The 21,660-nt window shown below is 38.0% G+C and overlaps 1 protein-coding gene across 8 annotated transcripts in view; it reads left to right on the top strand.

Annotated features, from left to right (window-relative positions):
• RBBP8 (RB binding protein 8, endonuclease) overlaps positions 1 to 18,834 on the top strand; it is a 73,736-nt gene extending 54,902 nt beyond the window's left edge. For 7 of the 8 annotated variants that reach the window (XM_073331402.1, XM_073331403.1, XM_073331404.1 and 4 more), the window contains 10 exons: positions 885 to 1,012; positions 2,349 to 3,243; positions 3,341 to 3,467; positions 4,564 to 4,655; positions 5,822 to 5,933; positions 6,784 to 6,954; positions 7,777 to 7,846; positions 9,694 to 9,790; positions 15,498 to 15,639; positions 18,201 to 18,834. In XM_073331402.1, coding sequence (XP_073187503.1) covers positions 885 to 1,012; positions 2,349 to 3,243; positions 3,341 to 3,467; positions 4,564 to 4,655; positions 5,822 to 5,933; positions 6,784 to 6,954; positions 7,777 to 7,846; positions 9,694 to 9,790; positions 15,498 to 15,639; positions 18,201 to 18,298 — 1,932 coding nt within the window. In that variant the 3' untranslated portion in view covers positions 18,299 to 18,834. Of the gene's footprint in view, positions 1 to 884; positions 1,013 to 2,348; positions 3,244 to 3,340; positions 3,468 to 4,563; positions 4,656 to 5,821; positions 5,934 to 6,783; positions 6,955 to 7,776; positions 7,847 to 9,693; positions 9,791 to 11,767; positions 11,808 to 15,497; positions 15,640 to 18,200 lie in introns of all 8 variants that reach the window. The other variant, XR_012157245.1, reaches the window with a different exon arrangement.
• The last annotated feature ends 2,826 nt before the right edge of the window (positions 18,835 to 21,660 follow it).

Here is a 21,660-nt window from a genome sequence, read left to right as displayed (position 1 = left end):
CCAAGTGTCATGAGCATCATCAGCCAGTTCAAGTCTGCCATGTCTGTGTTCTCCTGCTCCATCATTAGCTCTGTCAGGTGCCTTCAGTGGGTCAGAAAATGCCTCAGAAATGTCCACCAGCATCTCATGGAACCTCTGCCTGTTTCCTGAAACAGGAGTAAAAGTGCATGTAAGAGAAATTCTTCAAATGGCGCCGCCTATATATTGCTGGCTTTGGTTGCTGGGAGCATGCAGACCAAAATGAGAGGTCTTGGTAAACAAATGCTTGGCAGGATGTGTTGGTAGGCTTCAAACTTCCTGTAACGTGCAGGGTGGGACAGTCAAGTTCTCTTACGCTGTGCCACAAAGAAAGGGCTAGAGCAATCACATTTCAGGAGAGTGCTAAGAAGTCTGGGATATGGTTGGTTAGACTCGGATCTGCATGCTGCACTATGGATACTAGAGTCCTGGTTTTGAGCCTAGGGTTGGCAATCAGTGTAGATACTCAAATTGTGGGTCCATGACTCAAGTCCCACTAACCCTTGACTTACATTGAAGTGTAGACATACCCTTGGATTCGACCATGGGGAGGTTGGTAAAATAATCTGTATAGAGTAGTGTTTTTCTTAGAAGTACAAAATGAAATGAGTTCTTTACTGGTTTGCATGCATGAAACATGGTAGCTAACTGTCTTGAAAACAGTTTTAAAGCGCTTTTTTAGGGCTTATTTAAAAGCAGATTGTTAAAGTAGTATAACAGCTGGCTGGTAAACTTCAGCTACTTACTTTCAAAATTGAACTATTTAGTTTGGGATTTTGGTGTTCTAAGTTGCAAGTCTAATATTTATAATTTTAGTTCTTTTCTATTCTTTCATACAAATGTACTTTCTTTTTATGGCATTCAAGGAGTCCCAGAGCGTACTGCATGCTCTTAGAAGTAACATTCCAGTGACCCAGGTGCCTCAGAGCCCACAGTGGGAAGATTCCAGAAAACAGCTAGCTCATGAATCATCAAGAAATGACGACAACTTGGGGTGAGTTTCTTTTTAATTTATAGCAAATAAAAATGAATAGAGGTAAATTGGCTTATATCAAATCTTAGTTTTGATAAAATATGGTGTCTGTCTTTAAAGTTAGGGCTCTGCAAAACCCAGTAGTTTCATTTTATGTGGGCTTCATGGACCCGAACAGGTCAGTGTTATTAAAAACCAAACAAAATTCCTTATGACTTGGAGAGATTTACAAAACCATTGATTTTTACTTCTTTCTTACCAAGATGACATTAAATGTTTGAGGGGGAAGTATCCTAGGGCAATGAATCCCCACTTCTGAGATTTCCTTAGCTATTGTGCGGTGCGTTCTGGGGTACCTTCAACCTCAGACTCTGGTAAGATAGTAGAGTGGCACCAGGAGTTCACTTTTGCTGAAAAGAGACAGGCAGGTGGGCCATTTCCCTTAATTTCTTCTCTAAGGTAGCATGGATCAGAGTGACCATTTGGTGAGTGAGCTGGCTGCCACCTGAAGATCCCAAGAGGGAACCATTGACTGCCCCACAGACATTATTGACGAGGTTATAGGTCTCATGCTGTTGAAACAGTCAGTTTCAACAGTAATACGATTCATATAAGAACCTAGATTGGCCTTTCTCCCAGACCTTGTCCACCTTCCATCCTTTGCATAGATTGAAAGCCAAGGCCTGTGGGTGGAGAGATTTCTATGTCAGGTTGATTCCTCTTCCATATTTGAGAGAAGCCAGGAGAGGACTCAGGGTCACATTGAAACAGAAAACCAGATCTGTTTTTGCCTAGTTTTGGTCCTCTGGTTTTAACGGTGATCATTGACCAGATCTTATATGCGTACAAACAGTATTCGTTTCTCATCTTTCCTTTTTATCCAATGAGAAATACAGCCAGGAGTAGTGCTGTATTACAGCTTTCAGGGAGGTAACCCTTTATTAATACTAACTACTAAAATTTTAGATAATACTGTACTAACAAACTAAAAAGAAAAGGAGGACTTGTGGCACCTTAGAGACTAACCAGTTTATTTGAGCATAAGCTTTCGTGAGCTACAGCTCATTTCATCGGTTGGTTAGTCTCTAAGGTGCCACAGGTACTCCTTTTCTTTTTGCAAATACAGACTAACACGGCTGTTACTCTGAAACCTAACAAACTAAAGTCATTACAACTTTTTAATTTTCTGTTCAGCTACTAGAATACATGGTGGTAAGTGTACATCATTTCCCCCTCAATTTATACAGTTGCTGCCTGAAAATTGTTGAATATTGCTCATATTTTAGGGGACTGAATTTTTTAAAAATCATTTTTCCCAGTGGCTCAAGGTATGTCTTTCATCTCTCAATATGTTCAGACTTTCAGATCCATCTCAGAACACTCCACCAGATGTAGACTGGGATTCTCAGGTAGCTTCTCCTGTTTTCGGAGCATCTAACAACATGAAGAACAGCCTGACTTCAAGTCTTTCCCCTTCTGTTTTAGAAACAGGACAGAAGTCCAATGCCAAAAAAAACCCTTTCAACAGTACTTTCAATTCTAGATCTCATAAAGTTAGACCAAAATCTGAAGATGTTGCTCTTGTTGCACCACTTAATCTTGGGGCTGAAGTAAACTCTGTTATCAGCCAGGTCTCAGCCAGTAGGCAGATGGTTGTGAAAAGCGATGTTAATGAATCCATAACTTGTGTGGTCAACACTTGCTCAGGTAAAGATGAGATGATCAAGAATGACTTCCTCCTTGCACCTCACAAACAAGTGGCAGATAGATATGCTAAAAGAAAGAAAACGGAAGATGAGCTTGTGACTAGCTGTGAAAAAACATCTTTCAACAAAGAAAACTCTTCCCCTTTTCAAGCAGACTTTCAACCTGTTAATGGAGATCATATAATTGATAAGCCTCTGGACCTGTCTGATCGTTTTTCTGCTATTCACTGTCAAGAAAAAAGCTCAAGAAGTGATGAGATCTGTAAAAATAAACTAAGAGAGGTCACGCTGCATGATGTTTTTTCACAGCTGGTGAAGCCCATTCCAAAGGGTTCTTCATCCATCCAAAATAGCAACAATGGAAGCTATTTGTCAGGAAAAGAGTCACAAGAAGATCCCTATGTACAGGAGATGATTCTCCAGTCACATGGCAAAACATGTCCAGATGATAAACCTTTGATGCAAATAAAAGAAGAAATCTCTGCTTTCAAAATTCCATCATTGCCGAACACAGTGGAGACAGAACTACTTTTTGATGACATGAAGGTATGTTGCATCTGAGGGAAATATGTATTTTATGTTTTTCCTTTCCAAATGTTGTGTTTAAAGTCTGGGAAATGTTAAAATTGTAGTATGTTGTTAGGTTGCTGGTGGCCATGAACCAATTAGAAAGAAAACCAGGACAGGACATGGAGAATGTGAGCTGGCATCTGTGCTTCAACCAAACCCTTGTAGAATAACAAAAACTAAACCACTGCAAAATGAACAAGGTAACTTAAAATTTTTCTTTCTTCAGCCCATGCCTATAGTTGAATGTTCACATTTTTGTTCTCCTCCTCCTCCTGTTGTTGTTGTTGTTGTTCCCTTCCTCTAATCCTGCTCCTAACTTCATGCCCTTTGATATGCCACCTCTTATTCCTAGAATTACCTCTACATTAACTGACTCCATCCTCGTTTGTCTCAAATCACTTTTGAAAACATACCTGTTTCATCAAGGTTTCATCAATAATGTCCCCTATCATTCTGTTTTCACTAGACAGTATTTGTTCATGGCTTTAGATTAAGGGCAGGAAAGAATTTTTTTTAATCTAGTTTACTTTACGGTATAATAAGTGCACATAGCACATTGCTGCAGTATATGAATAAGATGTTGAAACAAAATAAGTTTGTTATACTGTACACCAACCTTCTCATATATAGATAGACATTTAAAATGAATGTAGCTGGCTTTAAGGCTGTCTGTATGTTTGTTTGCATTCACGTTATCCTTTCTAAGAAATTCCTGTTCTTTAGTTATGGAGAGCATTACTACAAAATACCCCTATTTACAGGAATTATACTATATATTTTCACTTTTCTAACTGGAATCTCTGACACTCCCTCTCTCTCTCTCTCGATAACTCTTCACTCAGCAGTATTCTTTTGGAGCCAACTCTGAAACAGAAGAACTCAGACCACCAACTTAGCTATTTGTTTAGTAGTATCTTTACTTTTTTTGTCATTATCAGTATTGAATAGATAGGATGAGCTGACAGACCACAGACCAATTATTGTAATATTATCCTTATTTAAGATCATGATATTTATACGTACTATACAAAAGAGAGTGCATCATTACAGAAACAGTGTATACAGTGAATATACAGAAAAATCTAAAGAATTATTTTAAAATTCTTTATATCCGAACTAAATTAGATCAGATTAGTGTACTTACTCTGCACTATTTCAACCTTGTTATGAGAAAAATCAAGCCTAAAAGAATAATGAATAGCTAAAAAGGAAATACACCTAAGATTGGCATTAGATGTCAGTAGTTTGATTCTGATTTCTCTCTTCTCTCTTGCTTCCTGTATCCCCACATCTAAGATAAACCATCCTTAGAAAATATGCAGTGGAGTATAGATCCAGGAGCAGACCTTTCCCAGTACAAAATGGATATTACGGTTATTGGCACCAAGGTAAGCAGAAATTTGAGTCACACCCTCTTGTCCCATAAAATAAATAATAAACTTAACTTTTTAAAAAAGCATAAATTAGGTTAATTTGATATTAGGCTGCACATATAAATCATGGTTTAGAAAAAATGCCAAGAGTAGGCTTAAACATTACAAATACATTTTACTTATTTTTAAAACAAAACTTTGCAAAGCAGATCCTCAACTTATCTCCCAAAGCTCTCCATTATCCATTACAAAGTTAGTACCACATTCTTCTGAGTGCTTTTCCAGTAGCTGTGGAAAAGGGAACAGTCATTACTAAAATATTTTGTAAAAAAATTAAAGAATGTTCTTAATTATGCAATTTGTCTTTTGTAAGTGTTCACTGTGAACTCTATATTGTAAATAGTTGGAGACTTACAAGACTTGACTGTATTAACTTTATTTGGATTGCTGACACTTAGTCCGTAAGGAAGCGCCTTGTTGAGTGTTTTCCTGAATGGTAATTGTTTTTGTCCTTCTTGCTTGTCTTAAAAGATTAATTTGTTTGCAAATGTATTGATTCTTCATGTAATTGCAGGTGTTGTTTCCATGAGATTTGACAGTTTGATGAATTGCTTTATGCATCCATAAATACATTTTCCTTTCATAGAACTTTACAGAAGGAACCTGTAGAATGTGATCTCAGTGATTAGTGATGTTCGCCAGATTACCCCGGTTTCAAATCCAGTTGTATAACCTGGCATTAGCAACAAGTTTCTGTATCTCTGCCATGCAGATGTTAGTTTCAGAAGACAACTGTGAAAAACTTATCAGTAGATTCTTAGCTCCAGTAGTGGGGAACTTGTTAAATTTCTTTGGGAGACTTGTCTGAATTGTCTCTGTAAAGCAGGGATTCTCAAACTGGGGGTCAGGACCCCGCAGGGGGTCGCGAGGTGGCAGCCTCCACCCCAAACCCCGCTTTGCATCCAGCATTTATAATGGTGTTAAATATATAAAAAAGTGTTTTTAATTTATGGGGGTGGGGGTCGCACTCAGAGGCGTACTATGTGAATGGGGTCACCAGTACAAAAGTTTGAGAACCACTGCAGTGTAAAGAAACTTCAGGTACCTGATATGAGACTGAAATATGTCAATTTGTTATAACTTTTAAGTGTGATTACCATTATTATACTTCATTTATTCAGGAAGGCTCTCAATCAAGAGTAGGAGGAGAGACTGACATGGACTACACATATGTTAGTGAAAGCATGCTATTAAAAATGAAAACCCAAGAGCAGAAAGGAGAAAGCAGTCCAAGTATGTATTTTTCTCCTCTTCACAAATTGATTGAAAATTGGTTGATGATACAGTATAGTTTGGTTTGTAGCATTACGGTAGCATTGAGGTAACTATTACAAGTTTATCATGATGGTTTAAACCATTTTCTGTTGAAGTCAATAGAAGACTTTATATTGAGGTCAAAGACTTGGATAGGGTTCATAGTTTATGGCTAAGATTGTGCTTCCTTTCTACACTTCTTTAAACAAATTAAATATACCTCATATAGTACTTGTCTAACCTGAAATAAACATGTTAAATATTTAAGTACTGTCATGACACAAAAAATACCCCATTATTGACCCTATCAAACTTATTTTATCTGTAGAAAGATCTCATTTTTAATATGCTAAATATATACAATTATAATGTGTGCGTGTGTGATTTTATAAAGATATATATAAAAATTATTTCATGTCGTATATAAATCAATTTGACTATATTTAAAATATCTAAGTCAGATGGAGGTCTGTTATCATTCACCAGTAAAGAATAACGATATTTGTGTTTGGATAACTCCACCATAGCAGCTATCAACAAAATATCTTCATTCATGCAGTGCTACGGTTGAGGATTTATTATTGTGAAATCACTTTTTCGTCTATACACTTATATCAATCAAGGTATCTTTCTGAGGTAGGAAAGCAGAATCCATATTAAAAGATGAAGAACAAGGCGCACACAAATTAAGGGAGTTGACCAAGCTGCTGTAGCGAGATAGTGACAGAGCTGGAAGTATAGTATAACCCTGTTCTTTTGACTAATGTTCCACCAAAAATATGTTTTGTTGAAAGACTGATTTGGATGTTCATTCTGACCTTTTTTACAGAGGGAGAAAGAAAAATGAATGATAGCTTAGCAGAAATGTTTGATCGGACATCATATGAAGAATATAAATCGTGTCTGGAAGAGGATAGTTCTTCAGCATGTGATGAAAAAGAAAATCCTCTTGAGGAAGAGGAGGAAAATGAGGAAGTGTTATCAGCAAGCAAACTAATGAGTAAGTAGTACACTTGTTTTTCCTTTAATTATACTATTAATAATTTGGTCAAACTAAACAAGAACCTATCTTCTTAACTGGGACACAATCCCACTAGAAAAAGAAATATACCAAATAAGTGATTATTTTGTTTATCAGAAACTCAAAGGAATTCATTCACTATTCCAGGATTTTAAGAGAATAGAGAGCTATTTAAAAACTACTGCATTAAGTAACTCATTTAGCATTCATACAGAAGCAGGGAAGCATCGCAGAAGTTAACATAGGGGCTGTACAGTTGGATGCCTGTTCTAGGAATCACTGATTCTTGGTGTTAGTGAGTTGATTTGGTTGCAGTTACTAACTCAATTTAATGTGGGGGGGGGCGATAATTCTTTTTTCAAGGAGCTCTTTCTAAGACTATTTGAATACTTTGCATCCTAGCAACATCTCTCTTCTTTGTGCTCTTTTCCCCAATCTTCCTCATTCCACTTTACATCTCCTACTATTATCTTTTTACTTTTCACTTACACACTATTTTAATCCTCTTGCTCACCCATTCCATGCTTCTCGTACTGCAAGTATATTGTATCTGTTGCCTCAAAGCAGATTATGTATTTCATGAAGCTTGATCTCAGTGCTGTCATTCAGCACGAGAGGACAAATAGATAATTGTGAAATATTAAAATTGAAAAATCTACAGGTGGTTTTGGTTCAGTTCCATAATGGTTGACTAAAATAGTTTTATGCAATTTGTGCAGTATATCTCGCTCAATCATTTTATGGTCATTCTGTCTAGGCAATTCAGTAACAGACTTATGGCATGTTTTTATTTATTTACAGAGCATGAAAATAAACAAGATAAAACCAAGCAGAAAGCTTTTGTGGAGCCATATTTTAAAAGTGATGAAAGGTAATGCAACATTTTTTATTAATGTAGGAAGATTAGGTTTTCCCCTCTGAAGAGACCTTATCCTTTCATAAAATAAAACTGCTAAATCATTCCATACAAAGAAGCTGAAGGTGTACAAATGGAAAAATCTCTGTATGAATTCTGGTGGTTATTACAAAGAAAGAAGATGAATCAGAAAGAGAAGCTACAGAACATTGGAAGAGAAGAATCCTTGTCACTTTTTAATAAAGAGACAGAAATGTTACTCTTTTTCTAAAAGCATGTTTCTATAATCTGTGATGTTTTTCCAAACACACATTGGCTCAAGTTACGTATTACCATGTTTATTATGGTAGTGCCTAAGGGCAAGCTGAGAATGGGGCCCTATTATGCTAGGCACTATATAAATGTATAGAGTAGTAGATGATTCCTGCCCCAGAATGTTCACAATCTAAATGGACAAGAGAGACACAAGGTTGGGGAAGGGATATAACATACAAGGAGACTAAACAATTTGATGGTAGCAAACATCAAGTATGTTCCATGACTGGCAGTGGGGGAGTGGTACTTAGGAATGGATCAGCTAAATGGAAAGAAGAAAAAAGGGAAGGAGAGAAAGGGGGACAGGGCAGGGGAGAAGAAGGTAAGGAGGGGCAGGTATGGAGTGAAGCTGAGGTGAAGAGACTGGAGAGTGTGAAGAGTTTGAGTAAACAGGCTACCTGCCCAAGGAATAGAGAGTCCGAGAACTTCCTACAGTTCTGAGTGGAATGTCCAAAGCTGAAAAAAGTCCCTGCTTTGGCTGGTCCTGTTGCTACTTGCTGGAGTTGCTGACTAGCTCCTGTATGCAATTCTCCTCCAAGGCCAAAAAACATACTGATTTCTTATAAGTGAGGGTTTTTTCAGTGTGTCAATTATTTATTTATTTATTTATTTAATTTATTTTAAATCAAGCTTTTTGAAATTCCTGTGGACGTTAAATAAGGAACGTTCAACAGACCACTGTATATCTTAGTGCCTTTCTCCATTCATCTCCTGTTTTCATAATAACCTGTTAGTCTTCATTTCATAATACCATTAAGCATGCAGTTTATTGTCTGGCTCACACATCTATTCTATACCCAGCCTGTTTTCACTTTGCAGAGGAAATAGACTGACATTGTGTCTTGCTAAAAAGAAAATGCAAAGTTGAAAAATCCCATACAGTTGGCTCAAACAGAGGTAGAAACATAATGGCACTCGTGAAGCATTTACTAAAAAAACTGAAACCTTAAGTTGGGCAGGCGATGAGTTAGTACTATTCAAGGTTTTTAAGTAGAGCTGAGATGTTCAGCAGTTCCTCTTTCACATAAGGGCCTAGATACGTGTAAGACAACTTACTTTAAAAAAACACTGCAACTTCTTTTGGCTACAAATTATTCCTTTGTGTTCAGATGTGAAAGATAGCTTTTTATATGGCAGTTGTCAGGAAGCTGAAGTTTTTTCAAATAATCTGTTAGATTGTCCCAGTGAAATCCTATTATTTCCTTGCTGCTGTCTGCTTCATTGGGTTAATGAACACCTTAACTTCCCAAGGAAATACAGTATCAAGTGAAAACCTAGGCTATGTCTGCACTGCGCTACGCTGCAGACTGTGTGGTGGGTGAATCACAGCGTGCACCAGAATGTTGCACTCTAACTGCCCCATGTGGATGCTGCTGGCATGAACTAAAAGGTGCCTGCATTGCATTAACATAGTCCTGTTTGAAAGAGTTGAATGGGAGCAGTTAGAGTGCAACATTGTGGTGCACTCTGCAATTAACAAATCCTGTAGTCTGCACTGCAGAGTCGTGTAGACGTGCTTCTAGTGACTCTTTCCTTTTGCCTTTCAGAAAAAATACTGTGTTAGGTTTTCCTCATATTGAGGTTGTTCGGAAGAGAGAAGAGAGAAGAAAATTGCTGGGCCATACCTGTAAGGAATGTGAAATAGTAAGTAAAACTCTAAGTTTTGGTCAGTCTTGCATTCTTTTAACTTGTTTGGTACCAGAGACCTGAAATGCTTCTCAAATTGAAAACATAGACGCATGAGTACTGGTAAATCAAGTGGCAAAGAAGTCAGTTGTACTAAAGCTGTTGGCCACGGTAGAGATCCATAATAAAAATTAGGTACTGTAATAATGAAAAATAATTAGATAAAACAACATCTTGGAATGATAGCATTGGCATTTACTTACTTATCTTTCCTGTATCTGCTCAAAGGAGTAGGCATTGCAAATCGTCATGTCAATGAGGCCTCAGTTAACAAAAATAAATCAACTAGCCCAGGGGTTCTCAAACGGGGGGGAGGTCGCGAGCTATCAGTCTCCACCCCCAAACTCTGCTTCACTTCCATCATTTAATAGTGTTAAATATAAAAAAGGTGTTTTTAATTTCTGTGGTGGGGGTCACACACTCAGGCTTGCTGTGTGAAAGGGGTCACCAATACAAAAGTCTGAGAACCACTGAATGGTTGATCCACCAGTATCTTAGCAAGAGTGTGGTAGCACTACTTCTGCTAAAGCTCAGAGATCCAGAATTGGGTCCAAGATAGAATTGTAATGTTAAGGTGCACTTCATGGTATATTCTTCATGTTTTGTTTTTTCTTTCTGAATTTATATACAGGAACAAGTATTCAAACAAAATTGCACATGCGTGTATATGTACAAATGCGTACAAAATTTGCCTGTCAAAATTGCAGATTGAAAATTTAGCCCTCTGCAACTGCTTGTTATTCTGAAAATAACATATGATTTGTCAGTACCAACTATTATAGTATAGTTTTGCACATTGACTGTCAGAGCAGCAGTCTGACTCTTAGTGATATCTGGTTCATATCTGCAGTGCCCAAAACTTATACGTGTAATGTTGTATAACTCACCAATTCTTAGACTAAGCAACAAGTGTAATATAAAGTATAATGTAAGGCAGTGGTCCCCAAACTGTGGGGCATGCCAGGGGGGCCCAGAGGAATGTTCAGGGGATCGTGCGGCAGGGCCAGGCCAGCCCCCAAGGGAGGCAGGGAGGAACACTACACTTCTAGCCCCACTCTGCCCAAAGACTGTCTCTGCCCCCAACCCTGTTCAGCCCCCAGTTGTGCTCTGCCTCAGTCCCACTTTGCACCCTGATCTGCCCCCAGCCCAGTTCTGCCCTCATTCCCTCTCCACCTCAGCTCTGCAGCTAGCCCCAGCTCCTCTGCTATCCCCAGTTCCACCCCCAGCTCTGTCTTCAGCCCAGGCTCCACTGCTGAGGAAGCCTTGGCTGTGCACTAATGGAAGGGTGGGGCATTGACAGATTCCGTTAATGGTAAGGGAGGATGCAACTGGAAAAGTTTGCAGACCACTGATGTAAAGGGTAGAGAAAAAAGTCGTAAAGACATTTTTACATTTTTTTTCTCCCTTTAAAGTAAATGAAATGCTTTCAGACACATGTGTTACCCTTATTTTATGTATATAATAGACTATGCTTCATTTGGTCATTAATATACTTTTCAATCTGCTGGAGATATTGAGCTACAATCTCATACTTCACAACATGTCTGAGGTGTGGATTAATGAGCTAATAAGAGTTCTCATTGAGTTTTATTGCTTAATTTCCACTCTTATTTAGAACCAATATTTTTCTTAACATCCATTCTGTCCAACAGATAGGTAAATTTCTCCAACTGAGTAATGTGGCTTATTAGTATGTTCTTGAACAAAACAAGTTCATGAAAAATCCCTTTGATAAAACCTTCACTAAAATGAGGTTTTAATGCAAATAGTTTTATTTACAGCTGACTGTAAAAGTAAATTCTCTGTTCCAAAATATGTGAAATCTAGAGGGTTTGAATGAAAACAGAGCATTTTAAAAAAAAGCAGCTCTACTCTGTTTCTTGTGCCAAGAGCCATGCATTAACAATTTTAATTTCCTGTCTCTGCATGCTACAGGACTTTTCCTCCCAACGAACCCAGTTCTCGTTATATTTTGGCAAGTAACATCGTGGAAACATTTGTAGACTTTATTTCATAATGTACAAGAGTTAGAATTCTGTTTTTATTCTAATTATTTTTGAGGAAAGGTTTTTTGTTTTTTTTTTTGTTTTTTTTAGTATAAACCATCCAAGATTGTACGGAATGGTTGGCAAGAACATTGCACTAAAATGACTGGATTTGAAAAAATTCTTAACTGAAGCTACCACTTGGTTAATTGTCTGCATACTTTGGTCCATTCAGAGCTCCAAAGGAGAATCAGTGTTGAAAACATAGTCCTCATTAGATAAGAAGCCATTTCCATATCCGTTTCTGGCACCTAACACTACAATATACGTTAACATCAGATTTTGGCTCTCTCATCTTTACTCAATATGTAGATATCTGTAAGAGCTACTCCAAAAAGACTGCTCCCAAACAGAATTTTTGGAAGTTAGTCGTAACTCCCTTTTATATTTTTCCTTGATGATACTGCATTCTTGGTCATGATGACTTTATACACAATTTTTAATGAAAATACATATTTTGTGTTTGAAATGGCATCCTTAATAGGATCCTGACTGCTTGTTTATACTTTTTTTTTTCTATCCTTTAGCTACCCTGTCACTTTAAAAGCATCTGTCAATGTTTTCTTCTGCAGTCTGGCAAATATTCACCCCTGTCACTGGTGTTCTAATGGAGCTAAAATTTAAAAGCCTTACTTTCTGGTTCTTGCAAAATAATGACAATTCAGTTTGTTACTGTTGATTTTTGTTTTTTAATTTCCCCAGAAAATAGTACTATAGCTTTTAAATTGTTTTAATCCCGGTTCACTCCATTCCCCAGCAGTTCAGACAATTCAGTAGTTTAGGCCTAAAATTCGTTTTACAACAAACCTGATAGAGGGGAAAAATATGAGGTTTTTAATATACTGTTTTAAAATTCCTAATAAACTGTTTTAGGACCGTTTAGGATTTAGACCTATTTCTAATTATCCTTAAGTAATATTTAGCTATAATTAATCTGATTGACTGATGTGGATTTTCTTTTTGAACAGACATTGTACAATATCTCTTGTTAATTTAGTTGGTCTGCTTTTAAAAAAAAAAAAGTTCTTCTGATATGTTTTCTAACATTGACCACTGGAAGTTGACTACAAAATAACCATTACCTGTTTGCTGTTCTGCTTTTCGTCAGCCTATCTATAATCTCAAACACATACTGCTAAAATTCTTTTGTGGATTTGTGTGATGGGGAAGAAATTCTAATCTATCTTTCTAAGCATAGTACTGTAGTTTCAAAGTACATCAACATGTTCTCCAAATGGAAATGAGCAATGTCTAATTTATGTACAGTTATACTAGTTAACAAAACCAGTTTTATAGCACATATAAGACATCTTGGCTGGATGTAAAGGAGAGGGGCAAACATTTTTGCATCAGTAGAGCGAATAAGACACAGGTAGATTCCTGATGTTTAAGTGCTTAGGATTTCTCTCTTGGCAGACTTCGTACCAAAACCTCTGTTCAAAGCAAAAAGTAATTTAAAATTAATCACGTCTACAGATCTAGCTCTTCTGTCTAACCAGCAAACCAGGAGTCTTGCAAGATAGAAAGGGGAAACTCTGACAGTCTTGGTACAGCCCCATTAAAGGACATTCAATCTCTTTAAGACCTCTTGCTTCCTTGATGACCCAAAAAGCCCGCTTGCCACCAGATGATGAGAATCATGTACTAACGGTGATATTTAGAACAAATTTTTTTGTTCTGTCAAATCAGTGCTGGATAACACCAACTCAGCTGTTTATATCTTTTATATCTTATATAATACTTTAATATAAAGTACCTCAGCCTCAGGCAGGCCTGCCCTTACCCCACGCTACAGAAACAGTACAATCGAATTAATCCTCTCTTCATATTACTGTGTGTCATCTCTCATTAATAGCTCTCTCTCTGTGCTGTGGTTGTTTTGCTGTCCATACCACCACCATTGCTGACAGCCTTTCTTTTTTGGTTTTTGACTGTTTTATGTTTTCCCACCAAATATTGAGAGAATTAGTTTGCTAGTATTCTTTAGCATTCCCAGTATGCAGGCCTTGTGTGGCATCTTACTAGCACTAGATGGAAATGGGAAACGAAACAAAACTTTGGGGCACCCCATTAATAAAAGCAATCCTGTACTGGATGAGCATTCCATTTCTTTCATGTCTCTTACTCCAGATTACTTTCTGCCTGGCTGGACTAAGGTAAGGTGACCAGACAGCAAATGTGAAAAATTGGGACAGGGTGGGGGGTAATAGGAGATTATATAAGAAAAAGACCCAAAAATCCAGACTGTCCCTATAAAATCAGGACATCTGGTCATCCTAGACTAAGCTTTTAACTTGTTTTGTCTCTTCTGGTCATACCATTGTAGTATTTTGCTATGATTACTTTCACTCTTTTGATGAGCTCCAACTTTAAAAGTTTGAATAGCACAAGACTGTTGGATTGCTAATTGAATTAAATCATTAATTCAAGCTTTGGAAAGACAGTGCTGGATACATAAATACTGCAGTACGTTATAATGTCTAAATTGCAGACTGGAATTAGCAGGAGCTTTTGGCCAGAAGCCTGGTCTATAATACTAGGAGGATGAAAATTATTCCCTTTCATGATACACATTGGAGCCACTCTAATAAATGACTGAACCATGTAAATCAGACACTTTTTTAAAAAGTTATATATAACTATTGTATTACTCAGGGTGTACTGGAATATATTGTGTTCTTTTTGAAGTCCGTGTCATTGCACTAGTGTCAGTGAAGGCAGAATCTGGTTCAATGTATGTAGGGCAGATTTTCACCCTGATCTAATTCTTTTGAATTGTTCGGCCAGCACAAACAGAATAGAGGCTCACCATAATTCTCCTACATGGGATTCTCCCTGTGAGTGAGGAGTTTCCAGCTGCCATAGAACTAGCTGCTATGCCTCTCTCACTGTAGCCCGTAGCACAGTTGCTGGGGAGGGGAGCAGAGGAAACCAGATCAGTGTACTCCAGCTAGTTCATCAGGGATCATAGGCAGTTGGCATAGGTTACACCAGCTTCTTAGCTGCTCTAACTTTTGCCATGTGTTGCATAGTAAATCAGGGACCCCTACAGCTTTCTCCCTTCTCCGTTGAAACAACCATGAGCTAGATACAGCAGAGAATCTAGCCCATGGACTGTGTGTTTCATTTATACCTGAAAACTCAATTATTTTAAACTGAATATTGCTACTTTTATTGGTCAATTTTGATTCTTCTATTGGTCTCTGTATGTATTCCAATCTGTTTTAAGCCCCAGTTCTGCAGACTTATGTACACGCTTAATTTTGCATATGAGACCAGTCAATAGGACTATTTACATGAGTAGTTACATATGTGTGAGAGTTTTGTATTGTTTGTTTTTGTTTCATATTACAATGTATAAAACTAACACGGTTGCCTGTTTAGGGTGCATTTCTAAAGTTATAGTAATGAAGATGAAATACGTAATAAGTTTAACAAACTAACACTTAAGGTCAGGGACATGCAAATCTAAATCTGTAGTTTTGGCCAGACTCACCAATGTGTATGTATTTAAGCACAATAATCAGTAGTGATAGTGTGATACAAGTAACGTAATTGCCTCTTATGTATCATTGTTCATTTTTATGACCTATTACATATTTTCCGATTTCTGTTTTTAGTATTATGCAGATATTCCAGAGGGGGAGAGAGAAAAGAAGTTGGCTGCTTGTTCAAGACATCGATTCCGCTACATTCCTCCTAGTACACCAGAAAACTTCTGGGAGGTTGGATTTCCTTCCACTCAAACTTGTGTGGAAAGAGGTGAGTATATAAAATTGTTGTGTTGGAAAGTTTGTATGTTTTTGTTTTTAAATTTAATGCTGAGAAAACTGGAGTATTAAAAGCACTAAGATGCTCATTTCATAATTAAAGATTCCCTACACAGCTCTGTCAAATTCCATTTGACCACCAGCTGCTAAAGTCCTGAGTAAATGTTGCCATTTGTTCAATGGCTTCTGGGATATTGGGAAGGGGGAATGTAAAGAGAATTCCTAAGAACTGGGATAGAGTGGGAGGATATGGGAAGAATACCAAAAGAATCCCACCATTCCCTTAAATGGCATAATGGCTTTAAACCATGTACATTTTGTAAGGGGTTGCATCTATATCTTCAAAGGGACTGAAATTCCGAATTAAGAGCCCCATGCATTTCTGAACTCTTTATTATCTAATTACAACAGTACATATACATTCTAAATGTTAATAAATTGTAACTAATTATAGAGGTATGCAGAGCTATCTGTTCTCCAAGGTTTTAAGGTGGATTGCAGGAAAACTTGGCCAGGGATAATTGCTTGAATCCCCATCTTTTCTAAGTAGTAAGTTAGCAAACATATATTATGCATACTGCATGTCACATGAATATGTATTACACATTATATCATGTATGAACATTGGGTAGTTTATGCTAAGCTATACCAATGTCAATTGTATTAGGCTTTTCCCAGAGTTCTGTTCACTCATGCAAAAGTATATCCCATAACACTTTACAACAGCACAACTCTGCTCCTTGGCACAGGCAAATACAAAACCTGTCAGAGACAAGATGTATGAATAGTGTGTTCTGATACAGTTAGTAGGCCATGGAGGTACCTCCTGGTGCCTGGAATGTGGTATCCAACTCAAAGATAAGGAAGGTAGAGGACAATACAGAAAAACGAGATGAAAAAAACGGTACAGACTAGCGGGTTGAGTCTTGGATGATGTACAGAGAGCCTTTAACTTGTAAACTACTGTAGTATAAATATAGGTAGTCGAAAATGCGTACTTTTGAAGCAGACCTTCTGTGTAAGGTGAACGCTGCAAGACTGATTGTCAGTATGTATGTCTCCTTTTCATACTGTACTACTCTGTCTTTGACTAATTAACTGACTAAGCTTTGCTTGAATATTTTCAACATCAAACAACAAGTGTAATTAAGTGACTGGCTTTACCTAGTCAAAAAGTGCTGTGGGATCTTCAGCCCGCTATCAGAAGAGATGGAGTTTTGATAAATGTTCCTTCTAATTTTTTACATCCATGTGCGGAATGAATTTTCTTATGTGCACTAATATGGAGGTGATGTGTGGTGGGGCCGAGGGGTTCAGAGTGTGGGAGGGGGCTCAGGGCTGGGGAAGAGGGTTGCGGTACAGGGGGGTGAGGGCTCCAGCTGGGGGTGCAGGCTCTGGGGTGGGGCCAGGGATGAGGGTTTTGGGGTGCAGGCTGCCCCAGGGCTGTGGTGGGGAAAGAGGACTTCTCATTTCCCTTCTCCCTCCCCCTCACCGCAGCCCCCTCTCGCTGCAGCAGCTTGGGGCTGGGGGAGCGGTGGCATCTCTCTCTCCTGGCCGCAGCAGCTTCGAGGCTGGGGCCGGGGGACAGGAACCTCTCCCTGCCTGCACGGCCCTTGATAGCCACCTGCACAGCTGCGCAGCTTAGAGGGAATTTAGGTTTTGATGTGTAAGGTCTTACGCAATAAACTGTCAAACAATGAGCAGCAGTGCTAATTAAGCTACTTTAAAAGGATAAAGGGTTAAGTCCATTTATAATGTGATATTTGCAATTGTTGTTCAAAAACAGAATGCCCTTATTTAAATGGCTAGTCCTTGGTAATCCCTTGAAGTGATTTTGTATATTTTAATTGTGGGTCACACAAAGTATTTCACCAGCTGCAAAGAAGTAATCTACCAATAAACTTGATTTTAATGAATTTAGTACTTGTGAACAGAGCAAAGTTGACAAATATGAAGGCTAAAATCCTATACTTACCCACAAAAATAAAGCAGAAACAGCAGCCTTTTTTTAGAGTATGATACGTTGTGTCCAGAGAATTATGATACGTTGTGTCCAGAGAAGTTGTATTGCGTGCATTTGATAAATTAGAATGTGGCGAATATGCCTTGTGTTAAATAACTCAGATTTTGCAGTATTTCTATACATCTTGCAGAAATAACTTATTAAAATAAAATATAAAAGCTTCTATTAGGGAGGACAGTGAAATGTGTAATGAGTTGCAAAATAGTTGAACATTTGACAGCCTGATTTCTCAGTAGACCTTCAGTATATTCAATCTGTATTAGCTATTAGGAAACTACTGTAAATCAATATAACTAAATGTGTAATTTTTTAGTGGATAATGTTTTTCATTGGCTGAGGGCATTCTAAATGATCCCTGGCAGGGTCAGACTAGTTTCCAAAAATGAAAAAAATACTTTAAACAAAAAGCTTTGTGGTAGGCAAAATTCAGTGGTCTGTTAAATGAATATTACTTTTGCTTTTATACTGTACCATCTCTTAACCAGATTGTTTTGAAATCTTTACCCTGATTTTATTTTTATTCTTTTAAGGCTATATTAAAGAGGATCTTGCGCCCTGTCACCGTCCAAAAAGAAGGCAGCCTTACAATGTGATGTTTTCTCCAAAAGGCAAAGAACAGAAGACATAAATGATGGGGAAACAAAGCACATAAATGTGGGGAAAGTCTTTCCTGTCATTAGATATTTATAGTTAATATAAACTTGAAATAAAAATACTGTGGATTTTTCCAAAATGATAAATCATTTAATTAGATATGTAAATCATTTCCCTCTTAGAAAGTTCATTTGAAAATCTGAAGTATGTATCAGGAAACACTACTATTTAATGTATGTTTGTTTCATTTTGTGTTAATATGTTTTGTCTTAATTTTGCACCTTTAAGACAGTAGGTCTGCTCCTGTTTCCTCCCATTGAAGTCAATGGCTAAATGCCCATTGGACCATATCCAGACCTGAAGTAAGGTGGGTGTGACTTCTTTGAACTCAGTGGAGTTCTGCCTGCTCATTCTAAGTCTAAATGTTGCTTATAAATTTCAGTGGGAGCAGGACTGGACCTGGTGGGGTGCTTCCATTTTGCACTGGATAACTTAAAGGATTTATCACCTTCCCTTTTTTGTAATAATTGTGATATATCTAATTGCAATAAACAAAGTAGTATTTATTAATGATTTCAACACCTCAAAACTTTATCCAGCAGAGATCCCCATTCATAATTTCTTGTCGCACTGATGCATAACAAAATCGTTCTTACTTCTCCACAATTTCAGTGGTTTAAGTTGGAATTTTAAAATTTTTTGCTCCAGCTTATTATATATGGCTCTTTTTTTTATTATTTTAATTCAGTGTCATCTGTATACCTTTCCTTCATAGTACCCAAAGTTATTGTGTCTCTCACATCACTAGGGATGTCTGAATTGAGGGCAGAGGGTCAATACCATTTGGAATGTATTGTGCCCAGACTCCTCCTGAAGATCTTCAACACTATCCACTAGGCTGAGTGGCCTCTTAAGACATGTAGTCTTGTAAATTTCTATGTTGCACAACAAAGTGCACACGTTGATACCTCACCATATAGTGCAACTGTCTCAGTACTACACTAAATTAAAAGGTGGAATGTAGTATTGTGAAACGTTAAGATGATAGAGATGCAATATTTAAACCTCAGTGGAATGTGTGTACAATGCCAAAGTGAGAGTTTAAAAATACCTCCTATAAACAGCACTATAAGGGAATATTCCTTCCACTCAAAAAGACTTTTATCCAACTTGTGTGAATAACAAAGGCAAAAGAATATAAAGCCAATGGTATTTTTTACACAATTACTAAAACAGCTTTTATTTATGACCACTAATCACAACCATCTATCAATTTAAAAGCTATTTTGCATGTGCTGTGTTATGCCTGGGACATGTCACTTATTTCCATTTTACAGAAGAAAGTTAATACCTACCTCAGAGCAGTGTTGTGAAGATTTTTTTTTTTAATGCTTTCAGATCTTTGCATCAGAAGCTGTAAGTGTAGAGTATGTTTCTAATTAGTTTCAGAAGGGATCTTGGATTGTTAGGGACAACATTATTAGACACCCATTGTAGTAGGCACTATCATAGAATATCAGGGTTGGAAGAGACCTCAGGAGGTCATCTAGTCCAACCCCCAGCTCAAAGCAGGACCAATCCCCAACTAAATCATCCCAGCCAGGGCTTTGTCAAGCCTGACCTTAAAAACTTCTAAGGAAGGAAATTCCACCACCTCCCTAGGTAACACATTCCAGTGATTAACCACCCTCCTAGTGAAAAAGTTTTTCCTAATACACAACCTAAACCTCCCCCACTGCAACTTGAGACCATTACTCCTTGTTCTGTCATCTGCTACCACTGAGAACAGTCTAGAGCCATCCTCTTTGGAACCCCCCTTCAGGTAGTTGAAAGCAGCTATCAAATCCCCCGTCATTCTTCTCTTCCACAGACTAAACAATCCCAGTTCCCTCAGTCTCTCCTCATAAGTCATGTGTTCCAGTCCCCTAATCATTTTTGTTGCCCTCCGCTGGACTCTCTCCAATTTTTCCACATCCTTCTTGTAGTGTGGGGCCCAAAACTGGACACAGTACTCCAGATGAGACCTCACCAATGTCAAATAGAGGGGAACGATCGCACCCCTCAATCTGCTGGCAATGCCCCTACTTATACATCCCAAAATGCCATTGACCTTCTTGGCAACAAGGGCACACTGTTGACTCATATCCAGCTTCTCGTCCACTGTAACCCCTACGTCCTTTTCTGCAGAACTGCTGCCGAGCCATTCGGACCCTAGTCTGTAGCGGTGCATGGGATTCTTCTGTCCTAAGTGCAGGACTCTGCACTTGTCCTTGTTGAACCTCATCAGATTTCTTTTGGCCCAATCCTCTAATTTGTCTAGGTCTCTCTGTATCCTATCCCTACCCTCCAGCGTATCTACCTCTCCTCCCAGTTTAGTGTCATCTGCAAACTTGCTGAGTGTCATCTGCAAACTTGCAATCCACACCATCCTCCAGATCATTTATGAAGATATTGAACAAAACCGGCCCAAGGACCAACCCTTGGGGCACTCCACTTGATACCGGCTGCCAACTAGACATGGAGCCATTGATCACTACCCGTTGAGCCTGACAATCTAGCCAACTTTCTATCCACCTTATAGTCCATTCATCCAGCCCATACTTCTTTAACTTGATGGCAAGAATACTGCGGGAGACCGTGACAAAAGCTTTGCTAAAGTCAAGGAATAGCACATCCACTGCTTTCCCCTCATCACAGTGCCAGTTATCTCGTCATAATGTAGTACTTCAGTGTTTGTTAAATTAGGTTTTTAATTTTAGGGTATCTTCTTTACAGCCAAATTAGACCTAATGACAATCACCTCCACACACATTAGTTGAGATGTCAAACACATTAATGGTTTAAAATGAATTTGATTAAGGAAGTAGGGATTGGCAACACTTGAACTTGTAAACAAATACTTGTTTTTCTAAGGATGCTATTAGCAACAAAGACTGAGGGAAGAGAATAACCAAAAATGTCAAGTATAGATGCCACTCAGAAACAATTATAAGAATAGCTCATTTAGGACTTGATCCTGTAGTCTTAACCCAATATTGAAAGTTTTGCCTGGGTACTAAAGAGTTTGGCTTCTCCCTTCCATGCATCCAGTTAGCTTGTACTTCTGCAGGACATCTTTGTCCACCATTCTGTACTGATTCTTGTATTAAAAAGTAACTGGATGTCTGTTGATTAACTAGAAAACTGGAAAAAGTGTGAAGAGCTGCGTGCTTTATTTTCTACTTCAACCTTCATGCATAGAAATAATATGGTTTTAAAAAAAGAGTGTAGCAGGAAAGGGCTTAACTCCTACTGACCCTGTCCCCACCCAGAACTATTTCTCATTTCTATGTCTTTTTAGATGTGAGAAGGTTCGCGTCTGCTAGTACTACGTCCATCAAATGTTCACAGTGCCAA

The sequence above is a fragment of the Lepidochelys kempii genome, chromosome 2, assembly GCF_965140265.1.
Source record: "Lepidochelys kempii isolate rLepKem1 chromosome 2, rLepKem1.hap2, whole genome shotgun sequence".
In the NCBI taxonomy this organism is placed as follows: domain Eukaryota; kingdom Metazoa; phylum Chordata; order Testudines; family Cheloniidae; genus Lepidochelys; species Lepidochelys kempii.
Note: the sequence above shows the minus strand (reverse complement) of the source record. Positions and strands in the feature narration are given on the sequence as shown.